General features: G+C 40.0%; 1 protein-coding gene across 1 annotated transcript in view; it reads left to right on the forward strand.

Moving 5' to 3' along the window:
• The first annotated feature begins 268 nt into the window (after positions 1-268).
• Positions 269-18,934, forward strand: part of LOC128700647 (D-serine dehydratase-like) — a 54,567-nt gene continuing 35,901 nt past the window's right edge. Inside the window, exons 1-4 of the mRNA XM_070097013.1 lie at positions 269-464; positions 5,482-5,637; positions 5,920-6,066; positions 18,358-18,452. Coding sequence (XP_069953114.1) covers positions 284-464; positions 5,482-5,637; positions 5,920-6,066; positions 18,358-18,452 — 579 coding nt within the window. The 5' untranslated portion in view covers positions 269-283. The remainder of the gene's footprint in view (positions 465-5,481; positions 5,638-5,919; positions 6,067-18,357; positions 18,453-18,934) is intronic.

Below are 18,934 nucleotides of genomic sequence, written 5' to 3' on the forward strand. Positions count from 1 at the left end.
AAAACTATAAAAACATACGAAAAAAAACTGCAAAATCGTTTTTTAACCCAAAAAACATGATTTGTTTTTTTTTTTTAAAAAGCGGCTGCAGGATCGTTTTTTGGGGGGCCCCATACCAAGATGCCTCTCAATTTAGGCCCAAATGTACCACTCACGTTTATCAAGGACACCCCGACGAGATCTTGGTTTGGACCCTGCGAAAACCGTAGATCTAGGGGGACCCCGGGTTGCTTTGGGGTGGTTGTAGCACTTTACTACCTCCTCTTCATGTGCATTTGTCATAATGATGTTAATAAGGACTGATATTTACATGCAGCTTCTATTCAATTCTGTACATCTTAGGCAATTGGAGAAGTTTCATGTGATAATTGACTCAGAGTTGGCAGTGAAGATGCTAAGGGATGCCCCTTCACCTGGCAAAAATTGGTCTGCATTTCTCAAGGTTGACTGTGGCAACAATCGAGGTACAGTACATCACATTTCTATTTGTAGGATATTTTACAATTATCTATTCTGTAGGACAGTGGGGTTCATACTCAGTATCATTTATATTCACTGGATGATACACTTTCACTTTTATTTAGGTTCACAGTAAACCACTATTTAAAGAATATTATTGTACCAGCAATTGTATTAAACAATTTCAGAGATATATTCTAAAATTATTAACCCTTAAACTGTCCAAACATAGATCTACGTTCACTCACGTGGCGCTCCAAATATTTTGAAAAATAAAAAAATAGTTTTTTTTTCTTAAGTAAAGAGCACATTTTTCTACATGTTACAGGATAAACATTTTTTTTTTTGAGTCGGTACTTACCTGACGGCAACATCGACTCCTGCCGCTTGCGGAAGTGTTGCCAATATGCCTTTTTTCTCGTTTTTATTTTAATTTATATATACTTTTATATTCTGATTATTGTATATATTTTGGTAGAATTACCGACAGTATGTCAAGTAAAATGGTACAAGTCTAACTAGTGTGACATTTTATTGTGGCAATGTTTTGCTCTCCAGGAGCTTTGTCAAGCTTGACAAAGCTCCTGGAGAGCGAAACATTGCCACAATAAAATGTCACACTAGTTAGACTTGTGTCCTGTTCTGATAATTACAATTTATAATAGTTCTTGTGATTTCATAGCCAATCTTTGTTCTGACACCAATATTAGGTACTGAAATAGTGCTCAAATAGTCACAGTCACATTGACAGGTGAACATTTACACCTGCTTGGGTTATTTACTATTGTCTAGAAATATATACAGTGGACCCCTGGTTTACGAAGGCATCAGTACGTATACGCTAAATCCTGTATACGATACATTTTAACGCAAAAATTTTGCCTCGTTTCACGTTAAAAAACCCGGTATACGCGATTCATCCGGGACGCATCCACATGTGGTCTGAACTGCCCTGTGCGTGCCAGTGTTTACAAGCGAGCCAGCCAGTGTGCTAGCATCTAAGCATACATTTGGTACATTCCATATTATCAGTGTTTTTGGTGCTTACTTATGCAAAATAAGTCACCATGGGCCCCAAGAAGGCTTCTAGTGCCAACCCTTCGAGAAAAAGGGTGCTAATAACTATTGAAATGAAGAAAGAGATAATTGAAAAGTACGAGAGTGGAGTGCGTGTGTCAGAGCTGGCCAGGTTGTATATGAAACCCCAGTCAACCATCGCTACTATAGTGGCCAGGAAAACGGCAATCAAGGAAGCTGTTCTTGCAAAAGGTGCAACTGTGATTATGAAACAGCGACCACAAGTGTTAGAAGATGTTGAGAGGCTGTTATTGGTGTGGATAAATGAAAAACTGATAGCAGGAGATAGCATCTCTCAAGCGATCTTATGTGAAAAGGCTAGGAAGTTGCATGACGATTTAATTAGAAAAATGCCAGCAACTAGTGGTGATGTGAGTGAATTTAAGGCCAGCAAAGGTTGGTTTGAAAGATTTAAGATTCGCAGTGGCATACATAGTGTGTTTAGACACGGTGAGGCTGCCAGTTCGGACCATAAAGCAGCTGAAACATATGTGAAGGAATTCAAGGATTACATAGACAGTGAAGACTTGAAACCTGAACAAGTGTTTAACCCCTTGACTGTCACAACCCCCAATCCTGAGGTGTCTCCTGGTGTCGCAAAATTTTAAAAAATTATTTTTTCTTATGAAATGATAGAGAATCTTTTCCCGATTGTAATGACACCAAAAAAACTAAATTTGATGGAAAACTGACGAGGTTAGCGACCTCGGCGATATTTACAAATCGGCGATTTCGCCCACTTTGAGCCCTATTTTCGGCTAATTCCGTTGTTCCAGTCGACCAAACTCATTGCTGTTTCTTTAGAACTCGATTTTTTCTATCGATTGAGTACAAGATACTGCCCATTTACTGATTTCAACTAACCAATAATGTGGTCAGAAATTTGCAATTTGGCCAATTTCACGAAAATGAAAAAATATGACAATTTCAAAATAAGGTCCAGAATGAACAATGCAGACATTCCTGGCTCTAAAATAACATTTTCTTTGTTCATCAGTCATGTCTCCAGGCCCCTCTGATATTACTCTTGCTTTCTATTTTGAATTTTTATTCAAACAAAAAATAGAAGACTTACTATTATGCAGAGTTCTGCAATACTGTAATAATTGTATAAATAACATCAACCCATTCATGACTGCATATTAGAATGGCTAGTTGGACATTTATTGGACAATGACATCATTTGTTTACTTTTGAACATTGGCAAAAATCAAACATTTCCCCTACTTTGAGCTCCATTCCAGGCTCTTTTTATAGTAAAATCAATCAAAATCACCTCTATTTCTATAGTATGTATTCCATTCTATCAAATGAGACCAAAAAAACGAGAATACAACCATAAATACTATACGAAAATATACCACAAAGTCGGCATTTTAATTAAAAAAATGGTCGGAGTTTTTTTTTCTCATGCACTGCATGCTCCAGGATTTTTTTTATATGGTGCACACTGACCACACAGACCCATTCTCTCACATGTGGGCCTACCAGCTTTCTCCTGCTTGATTTGAAGGTGCTAGAATTTATGAGTATATACTTCAAACACGGTACCTCGGAAGGCGTATATATACGGCCGTGACAGTCAAAGGGTTAATTGCTATGAAACAGGCCTGTTTTGGAAGAAATTGCCAAGCAGGACCTACATTACTCAGAAGGAAAAGGCACTCCCAGGACAAAAGCCTATGAAAGATAGGCTTACTCTTTTATTCTGTGCTAGAGCTAGTGGTGATTGCAAAGTGAAGCCTTTATTGGTGTATCACTCAGAAACTCCCAGAGTGTTCAGGTAAAAGAATGTCCTCATGGCTAATTTGTGTGCGCTGTGGAGGGCAAACAGTAAGGCATGGGTCACTAGGGACTTTTTCTATGACTGATTACACCATGCATTTGCCCCCACTGTGAAAAATTACCTAATTGAAAAGAAATTAGACCTTAAGTGCCTCCTGGTATTAGACAATGCTCCTGGTCATCCTTCAGACGTGGCAGAGTGACTTTCTATGGACATGAGCTTCATTAAGGTCAAGTTTTTGCCTCCTAATACCGCTCCTCTCCTGCAACCCATGGACCGGCAGGTCATTTCCAACTTCTAGAAACTGTACACAAAAGCTATGTTTCAAAAGTGCTTTGAAGTGACCACAGACACTCGATTGACTCTAAAAGAGTTTTGGAAGGATCACTTTAATATCCTCAATTGTGTAAACATTATAGGTAAGGCTTGGGAGGAAGTGACTAAGAGGACCTTGAACTTTGCTTGGAAAAAACTGTGGCCAGAATGTGTAGACAAAAGGGATTTTGAAGGATTTGAGGCTAACCCTGAGAAGTGTATGCTGGTTGAGGAATCCATTGTGGAAGTCCTTGGGGTTGGAGGTTAGTGGGGAGGATGTGGAAGAGTTGGTGGAGGAGGACAATGATGAACTAACCACTGATGAGCTGCTAGATCATCTTCAACAGCAAGAGGCCAGACCTGAGGAAACTGCTTTGGAGGAGGGTATAGAGAAACTGAGGAAGTTGCCTACTTCAAAGATTAAGGAAATGTGTTAAAAGTGGCTTGACGTGCAAACCTTTTTTGATGAAAATCACCCTGACACAGCTACTGCAAGCTGTGTTGGCAACCTGTACAATGACAATATTGTGAACCACTTTAGCAAAGTCATAAAGGAACGAGAGGTACAGGCCTCTATGGACAGATATGTTGTGCGACAGAAGTCCAGTGACTCTCAAGCTGGTCCTAGTGGCATTAAAAGAAGGAAAGTAACCCTGGAAAAGGACTTGACACCTCAAGTCCTAATGGAAGGGGATTCCCCTTCTAAACACTAACACCAGCAACACTCTCCCCTCCTCCCATCCCATCAATCATCACCAGATCTTCACTAAAGGTAAGTATCAGTTTGTGTGTATTAAAATTAATATTTCATGTGATAAAAATGTTTTTTTTTCATACTTTTGGGTGTCTTACACGGATTAATTTGATTTCCATTATTTCTTATGGGGAAAATTGATTCGGTTTGCGATAGTTTTGGTTTACGATGAGCTCTCAGGAACAGATTAATATCGCAAACCTGGGGTCCACTGTACAAAGTATTTATAGGTCCCAGCAATGTTTTAGATACCCTGGTGTATACCTTGAAGCATGTTGTTATGAAAAGCATCCCTATACTGTTGACAGCCCAGTAACATTTGATAAATGCCCACTGCTTCAGCTAACCCTCCGTATATAGATAGAGGTATAGATAGACAGATATAGATAGAGATATAGATAGACAGAGATATAGACAGAGAGACAGCCAAAGCAAGACAGCCAGCCATCCAGCCAGCCTGCTGAATACATAAGAACATAAGAAGGAACACTGCAGCAGGCCTACTGGTCCATGCAAGACAGGTCCATGTCACTCTCCCCACCCCAGCTAAGACCAATGACCCACCTAATCAGGACACATCCATTGAAGGAAGGAGCATGACATCATGCCTAGTAGCACAAGCTAGTCAGGTCCAACTCACACCCACCCACACTCATTCATGTATTTATCTAACCTATTTTTACTTTCCTCTTAAAATGGGAGTGTTAATGCAACATGGTATCAGTGAATCCCTGGTGTTTGCCACACTATTTGCTCTAACTGGCACTTAATTGAACTGGTGCTTCCACAAGGTACTAAGTGCTCCCAGATTTTTTTAATACTGCGCACACTAAGTGCACAGACCCATTCTTTCATGTCTAGGCGACTCAAGTCTATTATGTCAAATTTGAAGGAATGAAAAATAAAACGTTGATCTACGTTTGGAGTGCTGTGCATGCAAACGTAGATCTATGTTTGGACAGTTTAAGGGTTAATTATCAGGAAGGAAAATGAAGAGTAATGTTGTGTCTTCTTCAGTAGGTCAGAGAGGAAGAAGTTTTAATTATTAATTTATAGATTACTACCATAAGTAATATTGTTGCCATTTTAGCTGGAGTTTGGTGGAAAGATGAAGCTGGTGTGGACTTGGCTGTGCTACTCCAAAATTCCCCTAATATTGACTTTGCTGGAGTGTATGTTCACTGTGGCAACTCCTACCACACCAGCAGCTCTGAGGAAGTCATTCAAGTCCTGGATGATACTATAGGTGAGTAGGGCTCAAAGAGACCATAAAAATTATGAAAAATATTCTTTGTTACTAAACAAAAAGTTATTCAATACTTTTTTTTTTTAATAAAATTCAAATTCATATTTTTATTTCTTTTATGCAGTACACCAATAATGCATATTACATGTAATAAAATATTGTTATGCACAAATGAAAGCCACTAGTTTACAATGTATTTTGGGCAGACTAATCATAATGTTTAAAGTCAATTCTGTATTAAATGTGGGGAAAATGAAAGTAACTTTATTTAAAAACACCCAGAGCGTTTGATGACGTTTGTGAATCATGTAAGGCAGCGAGGGGTTACATGCTCTACAGTGGGTATTGGCTCCACTCCTACGTGCAGAAAGCCAACTGATAGAATGAAGAGTCTGACAGAGCTGCACCCTGGCAATTATGCCTTCCTGGGTGAGTCTTTGTGAAAAAATTTGCTTTAATGTAGGTTAAACTTAGTACAGTATAATCATTGTAATCCTAGAAAATATTCATATTTAGACTCAATTCTGGGTCAGCATTTTTCAGTAAGGGTGGCAACATTGTTAAATATAATTGTATATGTTCATCACTGCTGTATAAAGATAATAATAATAATGATTAGAATCTTATTTAAAATTGTTATACAAATTTATACAGTAATTTGAAAGCTAATAAGCAATGTGAGTTGAACACATGGTACATGCATGTACAGGCAGGCCCCACTTTGCAGTGCTTTATTTTACAGCATTTCACTAGTACAGGGGTTTTCAATTAGATACCAATTCTTTATGTATTCAGATTTTCTACAATAACTATATTCACCACTTACTATAAGCTAAGGACAAAAATATTTTAAGTATCCGGGGCCCAAGACTGTTCAATTGCCTCTCAGCATACATAAGGGGGATTACCAATAGACCCCTGGCTGTCTTCAAGAAGGCACTGGACAGGCACCTAAAGTCAGTACCTGACCAACCGGGCTGTGGTTTGTACATCAGCTTGTGTGCGGCCAGCAGTAACAGCCTGGTTGATCAGACCCTGATCCACCATGAGGCCTGGTCTCAGATTGGGTCGCAGGGGTATTGACCCCTGAAACCCTCTCCAGGTAAACTCCAGGTACTGTGTATACTGTATATACATTTTTTAGGCCTAGCTATATTGCTCACTTAATATAGTGTAAGCATGTTATCAGGCTTTTATATGCATTTGAAAGTAAAAAAAAAAAAGCAGATTCACTTTATAGTGATTTTTGCTTTGCAGTGGTAGCATGGAACCTAAGCCTGCTGTATAAGCAGGGCCCTCCTGTACATCAAAATGGTACAGGAAGGCCTCGCTTATACAGTAGGTGACATTCCAGGCTACTGCTGTAAAGCAAAAATAGCTGTAAACTAAATTATACCCTTTTTTCACTTTCAAGTGCATATAAAAGCCTGATAACATGTTTACACTCTCATAAATTAAGTGAGCAATATAGCCAGGCCTATAAAATGTATATATACTACACACATTACTTTTTTTTTTTTTTAACAAGTCGACCGTCTCCCACCGAGGCAGAGTGACTCAAAAAGAAAGAAAATCCCAAAAAGAAAATACTTTTATCATCATTTAACACTTTCACCTCACTCACACACAATCACTGTTTTCGCAGAGGTGCCCAGAACACAACAGTTTAGAAGCATATACTTATAAAGATATACAACATATCCCTCCAAACTGCCAGTATCCCAAACCCCTCCTTTAAAGTGCAGGCATTGTATTTCCTATTTCCAGTACTCAAGTCCGGCTATATAAAAATAACCGGTTTCCCTGAATTATTTATTATTTTTTTTTTTTATTATCACACCGGCCGATTCCCACCAAGGCAGGGTGGCCCGAAAAAGAAAAACTTTCACCATCATTCACTCCATCACTGTCTTGCCAGAAGGGTGCTTTACACTACAGTTTTTAAACTGCAACATTAACACCCCTCCTTCAGAGTGCAGGCACTGTACTTCCCATCTCCAGGACTCAAGTCCGGCCGGCCGGTTTCCCTGAATCCCTTCATAAATGTTACTTTGCTCACACTCCAACAGCACGTCAAGTATTAAAAACCATTTGTCTCCATTCACTCCTATCAAACACGCTCACGCATGCCTGCTGGAAGTCCAAGCCCCTCGCACACAAAACCTCCTTTACCCCCTCCCTCCAACCCTTCCTAGGCCGACCCCTACCCCGCCTTCCTTCCACTACAGACTGATACACTCTTGAAGTCATTCTGTTTCGCTCCATTCTCTCTACATGTCCGAACCACCTCAACAACCCTTCCTCAGCCCTCTGGACAACAGTTTTGGTAATCCCGCACCTCCTCCTAACTTCCAAACTACGAATTCTCTGCATTATATTCACACCACACATTGCCCTCAGACATGACATCTCCACTGCCTCCAGCCTTCTCCTCGCTGCAACATTCATCACCCACGCTTCACACCCATATAAGAGCGTTGGTAAAACTATACTCTCATACATTCCCCTCTTTGCCTCCAAGGACAAAGTTCTTTGTCTCCACAGACTCCTAAGTGCACCACTCACTCTTTTTCCCTCATCAATTCTATGATTCACCTCATCTTTCATAGACCCATCCGCTGACACGTCCACTCCCAAATATCTGAATACGTTCACCTCCTCCATACTCTCTCCCTCCAATCTGATATTCAATCTTTCATCACCTAATCTTTTTGTTATCCTCATAACCTTACTCTTTCCTGTATTCACCTTTAATTTTCTTCTTTTGCACACCCTACCAAATTCATCCACCAATCTCTGCAACTTCTCTTCAGAATCTCCCAAGAGCACAGTGTCATCAGCAAAGAGCAGCTGTGACAACTCCCACTTTGTGTGTGATTCTTTATCTTTTAACTCCACGCCTCTTGCCAAGACCCTCGCATTTACTTCTCTTACAACCCCATCTATAAATATATTAAACAACCACGGTGACATCACACATCCTTGTCTAAGGCCTACTTTTACTGGGAAAAAATTTCCTTCTTTCCTACATACTCTAACTTGAGCCTCACTATCCTCGTAAAAACTCTTCACTGCTTTCAGTAACCTACCTCCTACACCATACACTTGCAACATCTGCCACATTGCCCCCCTATCCACCCTGTCATACGCCTTTTCCAAATCCATAAATGCCACAAAGACCTCTTTAGCCTTATCTAAATACTGTTCACTTATATGTTTCACTGTAAACACCTGGTCCACACACCCCCTACCTTTCCTAAAGCCTCCTTGTTCATCTGCTATCCTATTCTCCGTCTTACTCTTAATTCTTTCAATTATAACTCTACCATACACTTTACCAGGTACACTCAACAGACTTATCCCCCTATAATTTTTGCACTCTCTTTTATCCCCTTTGCCTTTATACAAAGGAACTATGCATGCTCTCTGCCAATCCCTAGGTACCTTACCCTCTTCCATACATTTATTAAATAATTGCACCAACCACTCCAAAACTATATCCCCACCTGCTTTTAACATTTCTATCTTTATCCCATCAATCCCGGCTGCCTTACCCCCTTTCATTTTACCTACTGCCTCACGAACTTCCCCCACACTCACAACTGGCTCTTCCTCACTCCTACAAGATGTTATTCCTCCTTGCCCTATACACGAAATCACAGCTTCCCTATCTTCATCAACATTTAACAATTCCTCAAAATATTCCTTCCATCTTCCCAATACCTCTAACTCTCCATTTAATAACTCTCCTCTCCTATTTTTAACTGACAAATCCATTTGTTCTCTAGGCTTTCTTAACTTGTTAATCTCACTCCAAAACTTTTTCTTATTTTCAACAAAATTTGTTGATAACATCTCACCCACTCTCTCATTTGCTCTCTTTTTACATTGCTTCACCACTCTCTTAACTTCTCTCTTTTTCTCCATATACTCTTCCCTCCTTGCATCACTTCTACTTTGTAAAAACTTCTCATATGCTAACTTTTTCTCCCTTACTACTCTCTTTACATCATCATTCCACCAATCGCTCCTCTTCCCTCCTGCACCCACTTTCCTGTAACCACAAACTTCTGCTGAACACTCTAACACTACATTTTTAAACCTACCCCATACCTCTTCGACCCCATTGCCTATGCTCTCATTAGCCCATCTATCCTCCAATAGCTGTTTATATCTTACCCTAACTGCCTCCTCTTTTAGTTTATAAACCTTCACCTCTCTCTTCCCTGATGCTTCTATTCTCCTTGTATCCCATCTACCTTTTACTCTCAGTGTAGCTACAACTAGAAAGTGATCTGATATATCTGTGGCCCCTCTATAAACATGTACATCCTGAAGTCTACTCAACAGTCTTTTATCTACCAATACATAATCCAACAAACTACTGTCATTTCGCCCTACATCATATCGTGTATACTTATTTATCCTCTTTTTCTTAAAATATGTATTACCTATAACTAAACCCCTTTCTATACAAAGTTCAATCAAAGGGCTCCCATTATCATTTACACCTGGCACCCCAAACTTACCTACCACACCCTCTCTAAAAGTTTCTCCTACTTTAGCATTCAAGTCCCCTACCACAATTACTCTCTCACTTGGTTCAAAGGCTCCTATACATTCACTTAACATCTCCCAAAATCTCTCTCTCTCCTCTGCATTCCTCTCTTCTCCAGGTGCATACACGCTTATTATGACCCACTTCTCGCATCCAACCTTTACTTTAATCCACATAATTCTTGAATTTACACATTCATATTCTCTTTTCTCCTTCCATAACTGATCATTTAACATTACTGCTACCCCTTCCTTTGCTCTAACTCTCTCAGATACTCCAGATTTAATCCCATTTATTTCCCCCCACTGAAACTCTCCTACCCCCTTCAGCTTTGTTTCGCTTAGGGCCAGGACATCCAACTTCTTTTCATTCATAACATCAGCAATCATCTGTTTCTTGTCATCTGCACTACATCCACGCACATTTAAGCAACCCAGTTTTATAAAGTTTTTCTTCTTCTCTTTTTTAGTAATTGTATACAGGAGAAGGGGTTACTAGCCCATTGCTCCCGGCATTTTAGTCGCCTCATACGACACGCATGGCTTACGGAGGAAAGATTCTTTTCCACTTCCCCATGGACAATAGAAGAAATAAAAAGAACAAGAGCTATTTAGAAAAGGGAGAAAAACCTAGATGTATGTATATATATATATGCATGTGCGTGTCTGTGAAGTGTGACCAAAGTGTAAGTAGGAGTAGCAAGATATCCCTGTTATCTTAGCGTGTTTATGAGACAGAAAAAGAAAAAGAAACCAGCAATCCTACCATCATGCAAAACAGTTACAGGTTTTTGTTTCACAGTCATCTGGCAGGACGGTAGTACTTCCCTGGGTGGTTGCTGTCTACCAACCTACTACCTGAATCCCTTCACTAAATATTACCCTGCTCACACTCCAACAGCTCGTCAGGTCCCAGATACCATTCATCTCCATTCACTCCTGTCTAACACACTCACACATGCTTGCTGGAAGTCCAAGCCCCTCGCCCACAAAACCTCCTTTACCCCCTCCTTTACCTCCAACCTTTTCGAGGATGACTCCTACCCTGCCTTCCTTCCCCTACAGATTTATACACTCTCTAGGTCATTCTACTTTGATGCATTCTCTCTAAATGACCAAACCACCTCAACAACCCCTCTTCAGCTCTCTGACTAATACTTTTATTAACTCCACACCTTCTAATTTCCACACTCCAAATTGTCTGCATAATATTTACACCACACATTGCCCTTAGCCAGGACATCTCCACCACCTCCTCGCTGCAGCATTTACAACCCAAGCTTCACACCCATATAAGAGTGTTGGTACCACTATACTTTCATACATTCCCTTCTTTGCCTCCCTAGATAATTTTTTTGTCTCCATGTATACCTCAGTGCACCACTCACCTTTTTTCCTTCATCAATTCTATGGTTAACCTCATCCTTCATAAATCCATCCACTGACACGTCAACTCCCACATAGTATCTGAAAACATTCACTTCTTCCATACTCCTCCTCTCCAATTTGATATCCAGTTTTTCTTTATCTAAATCATTTGATACCCTCATCACCTTACTCTTTTCTATGTTTGCTTTCAACTTTCTACCTTTACACACTCTCACAAACTTGTCCACTAACTTTTGCATCTTTTCTTTAGAGTTTCCCATAAGCACAGTATCATCAGCAAAAAGTAACTGTGTCAATTCCCATTTTACTTACCTTAATATATTTTCATCCTTAGCTTATAGTGAGTGGTAAATATATTTATTGTAGGAAGTTTGAATAAAGGAAGAATGACTATAATTGAAAATTGCTATACAGGTTCTCCTCAGTTAGCGACGTACTCGTTTACTGATGACTTGGACTTACGACAGGCTCTATGACCAGTATGCATACCTAAATAATGTATATTAGAGCTGATTTCCTCTGTTATGTTTATTATAGTATACAGTACAGTACTGTATATACATTTAAATTTTTTTTTTTTTTTTTTTTTTTACAACAATTCGGCCGTCTCCCACCGAGGCAGGGTGACCCAAAAAAGAAAGAAAATCCCCAAAAAGAAAATACTTTCATCATCATTCAACACTTTCACCACACTCGCACATTATCACTGTTTTTGCAGAGGTGCTCAGAATACAACAGTTTAGAAGCATACACATATAAAGATACACAACATATCCCTCCAAACTGCCAATATCCCAAACCCCTCCTTTAAAGTGCAGGCATTGTACTTCCCATTTCCAGGACTCAAGTCCGACTATATGAAAATAACCGGTTTCCCTGAATCCCTTCACTAAATATTACCCTGCTCACACTCCAACAGATCGTCAGGTCCCAAGTACCATTCGTCTCCATTCACTCCTATCTAACACGCTCACGCACGCTTGCTGGAAGTTCAAGCCCCTTACCCACAAAACCTCCTTTACCCCCTCTCTCCAACCCTTTCGAGGACGACCCCTACCCCGCCTTCCTTCCCCTATAGATTTATATGCTTTCCATGTCATTCTACTTTGATCCATTCTCTTTAAATGACCAAACCACCTCAACAACCCCTCCTCTGCCCTCTGACTAATACTTTTATTAACTCCACACCTTCTCCTAATTTCCACACTCCGAATTTTCTGCATAATATTTACACCACACATTGCCCTTAAACAGGACATCTCCACTGCCTCCAACCGTCTCCTCGCTGCTGCATTTACCACCCAAGCTTCACACCCATATAAGAGTGTTGGTACTACTATACTTTCATACATACCCTTCTTTGCCTCCATAGATAACGTTTTTTGATTCCACATATACCTCAACGCACCACTCACCTTTTTTCCCTCATCAATTCTATGATTAACCTCATCCTTCATAAATCCATCCGCCGACACATCAACTCACAAGTATCTGAAAACATTCACTTCTTCCATACTCCTCCTCCCCAATTTGATATCCAATTTTTCTTTATCCAAATCATTTGACACCCTCATCACCTTACTCTTTTCTATGTTCACTTTCAACTTTCTACCTTTACACACATTCCCAAACTCATCCACTAACCTTTGCAATTTTTCTTTAGAATCTCCCATAAGCACAGTATCATCAGCAAAAAGTAACTGTGTCAATTCCCATTTTGAATTTGATTCCCCATAATTTAATCCCACCCCTCTCCCAAACACCCTAGCATTTACTTCCTTTACAACCCCATCTATAAATATATTAAACAACTATGGTGACGTTACACATCCCTGTCTAAGACCTACTTTTACCGGGAAGTAGTCTCCCTCTCTTCTACACACCCTAACCTGAGCCTCACTATCCTCATAAAAACTCTTTACAGCATTTAATAACTTACCACCTATTCCATATACTTGCAACATCTGCCACATTGCTCCTCTATCCACTCTATCATATGCCTTTTCTAAATCCATAAATGCAATAAAAACTTCCCTATCTTTATCTAAATACTGTTCACATATATGCTTCAATGTAAACACCTGATCTACACATCCCCTACCCACTCTAAAACCTCCTTGCTCATCCGCAATCCTACATTCTGTCTTACCTCTAATTCTTTCAATTATAACCCTACCGTACACTTTTCCTGGTATACTCAGTAAGCTTATTCCTCTATAATTTTTACAGTCTCTTTTGTCCCCTTTCCCTTTATATAAAGGGACTATACATGCTCTCTGCCAATCCCTAGGTACCTTCCCCTCTTTCATACATTTATTAAACAAAAGTACCAACCACTCCAACACTATATCCCCCCCTGCTTTTAACATTTCTGTCATGATCCCATCAGTTCCAGCTGCTTTACCCCCTTTCATTTTACGTAATGCCTCACGTACCTCCCCCACACTTACATTCTGCTCTTCTTCACTCCTAAAAGATGGTATACCTCCCTGACCAGTGCATGAAATTACTGCCTCTGTTTCTTCCTTAACATTTAAAAGTTCCTCAAAATATTCTCGCCATCTACCCAATACCTCCATCTCCCCATCTACTAACTCCCCTACTCTGTTTTTAACTGACAAATCCATATTTTCCCTAGGCTTTCTTAACTTGTTTAACTCACTCCAAAATTTTTTCTTATTTTCATTAAAATTTCTTGACAGTGCCTCTCCCACTCTATCATCTGCTCTCCTTTTGCACTCTCTCACCACTCTCTTTACCTTTCTTTTACTCTCCATATACTCTGCTCTTCTTATAACACTTCTGCTTTGTAAAAACCTCTCATAAGCTACCTTTTTCTCTTTTATCACACCCTTTACTTCATCATTCCACCAATCACTCCTCTTTCCTCCTTCCTAAAAATGTTATAAATGGTGCAAAGGTGACATTAAGTCAAAGATGGTTGACACAAACCCACTACCAGTATAGTATGCTCCTTGTTTAGTGATGAATTCATTTACTGACGTGGTCTTAGGAACAGAACTCCGAGGCTGTATTAGTGAAATGCTCTAAAATGAAGTGCTGCAAAACGGGGCCCGCTTATATTTGTTTCTTTCATTGTGCCTGTGTTTTGTTGCAGCTATCTAAAAAGAGCTTTAGAGCTTTTTTTTTTTGCTTATATTTATTGTTCTGTATATGTAGTATGCACAGTATTAAGTACAGATTTCTGAATATTGAGTAAATTAAAAAAAAAATTTAAAGTAGGAGTGTGTTTAACTTATTGGGTAATCATTATAACAGTAGATTTTTAGTGAATTAATATTAGTTTTATGAGATTTGCTGTTGTAGATCCCCATGCACAAATACTGCCCAAAAGGAGACAAGATTAAATTAGAGTAGTACATAATAAGGATGTTTGAGGCATATACTAACGTATTTTAGAAAGCATACTTGGAGTTTTCGAGACCTTTTTAGATATCGTATGTGCTGGATGAATGTGTCAAATTTTAAATTTGATGAAGATCTCTCATCTTGTCTTTTATGTTCAGGTGTATATTTTCAGCATTGTTGCCAAATACTGTACAGTACTACAAGGTCATCTCAGTAGTGAATGTGAGTTTGTTGGATGTCATTCAAATACATATCCTTGAGCTGATCGTTAACAATATTCCTCAGTTACTTTCAGAAACTAGGAAAATGTACAGGAGGCCCTCCACATTCATGAGGGTTAGAGGATCAACAACCTCGCAAATCTTGAAAATTCGCAAATGTTTGGTGTGCAAAAATGGGTGATGGTAGGATGTCCTGGTTCTGCACTGGTGCTAACCTCATCACTAGCCAATGTATCATACAAAGTCTTTCCCTTTGCACGAATCTGAAATCTGCACAAATAATGCTGATTTCATCTTACTTTTGATACTTGCTTGGCTGAGGAAGGAGCAGTAGATGTTAGTGCTGCCCTTATCGTCGCCTCATTTTTCTTGATAGAACGCACTGTGCTTTTGTTTACATTAAATAATTTTCCAGTGACAGAATTGCTCAAATAACCTGCCCTACACTTCTCTAGCAATTTCACCTTCTCCTCCCAATTCATGACTTTCTTTGAGCAGCAACCAATAGTGGTTGCTGCTTGCTTGGGGGCCGTACTTGCACTACCACACAAACACACGTGTACCGTAGGACACGAACAGTACAGTGGACCCTCTGCTTACGAGTGCATCCATGTGCGAGTTTTTCCAGATACGAGCAGCTGCTCGGTCGATTTTCTGCTTCCAGATGCGAGCGGACTTCAAGGGAGGTTAATTGACACTGGTGAGGGGGCTCTTGCTCTTGATCTAGGGAATTGGATCTCAGTTGTTTGTTGGACTATCTTATTGAAACTTGGGCAATGTATGATGAAAAGATGCTTCTTAATTAACCTACACCAAAAATGAAAGAAATCGGACCATAAATAACAGAGTTCACTTCTCAGCCATTAGCCTCCCCTTAGCGGTATGTTTTCATATGGTTTTTATGGTTGTATTCTAGTTTTATTTGGTCTCATGTGATAGAATGGAAGATCTACTACAAAAAAATATATGATTTTAATTGGTTTCACGATGAAAAGTACTTGAAATTGAGCTCAAAATAGCAGAAATGTTCGGTTATTTGGCCACAAGTGGTAGACATCATGAGGTAGCAGTAGCAGACAACATGAAGCAGCAGTGGCAGCAACACGAAGCAACAGTGGCAGACGTCATGAGGTAGCAGTGGCAGACAACATGAAGCAGCAGTGGCAGACATCATGAGGTAGCAGTACCAGACAACATGAAGCAGCAGTGGCAGACATCATGAGGTAGCAGTGGCAGACAACATGAAGCAGCAGTGGCAGACATCATGAGGTAGCAGTGGCAGACAACATGAAGCAGCAGTGGCAGACATCATGAGGTAGTGGCAGACAACATGAAGCAGCAGTGACAGACACCATGAAGCAGCAGTGGCAGACATCATGAGGTAGCAGTGGCAGACAACATGAGGTAGCAGTGGCAGACAACATGAAGCAGAAGTGGCAGACAATATGAAGCAGCAGTGGCAGACAACATGAAGCAGCAGTGGCAGACATCATGAGGTAGCAGTGGCAGACAACATGAAGCAGCAGTGGCAGACATCATGAGGTAGCAGTGGCAGACAACATGAAGCAGCAGTGGCAGACATCATGAGGTAGCAGTGGCAGACAACATGAAGCAGAAGTGGCAGACATCATGAGGTAGCAGTGGCAGACAACATGAAGCAGCAGTGGCAGACATCATGAGGTAGCAGTGGCAGACAACATGAAGCAGCAGTGGCAGACAACATGAGGTAGCAGTGGCAGACAACATGAAGCAGCAGTGGCAGACAACATGAAGCAGCAGTGGCAGACATCATGAGGTAGCAGTGGCAGACAACATGAAGCAGTAGTGGCAGACATCATGAGGTAGCAGTGACAGACAACATGAAGCAGCAGTGGCAGACATCATGAGGTAGCAGTGGCAGACAACATGAAGCAGCAGTGGCAGACATCATGAGGTAGCAGTGGCAGACAACATGAAGCAGCAGTGGCAGACATCATGAGGTAGCAGTGGCAGACAACATGAAGCAGTAGTGGCAAAGTGTAGCATTAAGAGTGTAGTAATTAAGTGAAGCATTAAGAGTGTAGCAATTAAGTGTAGCATTAAGAGTGTAGCAATTAAGTGAAGCATTTAGAGTGTAGCACTTACAAGTCACTCTGTCTGACTTTTTTGGGTTATCCTAGGTTCTCTACACATGTAGTCAGGAGCAGGAATGGCCGCTGTGGTGGCCCTATAAACCCCAACAACAATGGCTGCTGTCACCACCACTAGCCACATACCTAATGACATGTATTTTATTCATTCTAGTGTATATATCATGTTTCTATGTTATTAATATTGTTTATTATGTCGTATTACATGAATTGTGGTAGATAAATAAGCTGTAGAGTTGATATTAGGGAAATTATTAAAGTATTTTCTCGTGCCTGGAGTTCCACTGGAACGAATTAATTCCATTTCAATTAATTTAAATGAGGAAAATTGACTCTGCAAACGAGCAAATCCAGTTGCGAGCAAGGTCATGGAACAGATTAAACTCGTAAGTAGAGGTTCCACTGTAATTGGACACATCTGACACGAACAGTAACTGGATGCATCTGACACGAACAGTAATTGGGCAGTATGGGCACTGAGTGAGTGGCAGACTGGATGGCTTCCTGTTGAGGGGATTAGAGGGAGAGTAGTAGGGATGTGGCAGGAAGAGTTTTCCCATACTTTTTTTCCTGCATGGGCATTTGGCTGGGCATTTGCAAAAATGGAGGGCTAACTGTAGTGTTTCCTCAGATAGAGGTTGGTTTATAGCATTTACTTTGCACATGGTAGATTCCATAAATACAGCCTCTCCTCACTTAGCAACGTACTCGTTTACCGATGACTCGGATTTACAACAGGCTCTCTGACCAGTGTGCATAATTAAATAATGTATATTAGAGCTGATTTCCTCTATTCTGTTTAATACAGAATAAGGTACACTACTGTATAAACATTTAAAATATCCTAAATGTGTTATAAATGGTGTAAAGGTTATTGCCACAAACTCACTACCATTATAGTATGCTCCTTGATTAGCAATGAATTCGTTTGCTGACGTGGTCTTGGGAACGGAACTCCGTCATTAATTGAGGAGAGGCTGTACATATGTAGTAAACATTAGTTTTCAACTTCTGTTGGTGAAATCAATGTGTTAATCTACCCTTTGCCTACACAGATGTGCAGCAGTGGAGCCTTGGGTCATGTACTGAGGAAGACATAGCTTGTTGTGTTGCTACCCGTGTCATTGGCCACTACCCACGTAGGAACCAGGTAAATATCTCATATTTGTGGAAAGCTCTCTAGCATTCATTAATGTATCCCCCACATTGGTGTAGTATTTTCCATAAATATACAGTACATACTGTAATTTCTGTACATTGTGTGCACTTTCCATTTATCCATCCATACCTTATTTTTATATCTGGTTATTTTTATATAGCTGGACTTGAGTACTGGAAATAGGAAGTACAATGCCTGCACTTTAAAGGAAGGGTTTGGGATATTGGCAGTTTGGAGGGATATGTTGTATATCTTTATATGTATATGCTTCTAAACTGTTGTGTTCTGGGCACCTTTGCAAAAACAGTGATTATGTATGAGTGAGGTGAAAGTGTTGAATGATGATGAAAGTATTTTCTTTTTGGGGATTTTCTTTCTTTTTGGGTCGCCCTGCCTCAGTGGGAGATGGCCAACTTGTTAAAAAAAAAAACTTATTCTAATGAAATCCCAGTTTTTCTAAAGTGAATAGGTGA

The sequence above is a fragment of the Cherax quadricarinatus genome, chromosome 56, assembly GCF_038502225.1.
Source record: "Cherax quadricarinatus isolate ZL_2023a chromosome 56, ASM3850222v1, whole genome shotgun sequence".
Taxonomy (NCBI): domain Eukaryota; kingdom Metazoa; phylum Arthropoda; class Malacostraca; order Decapoda; family Parastacidae; genus Cherax; species Cherax quadricarinatus.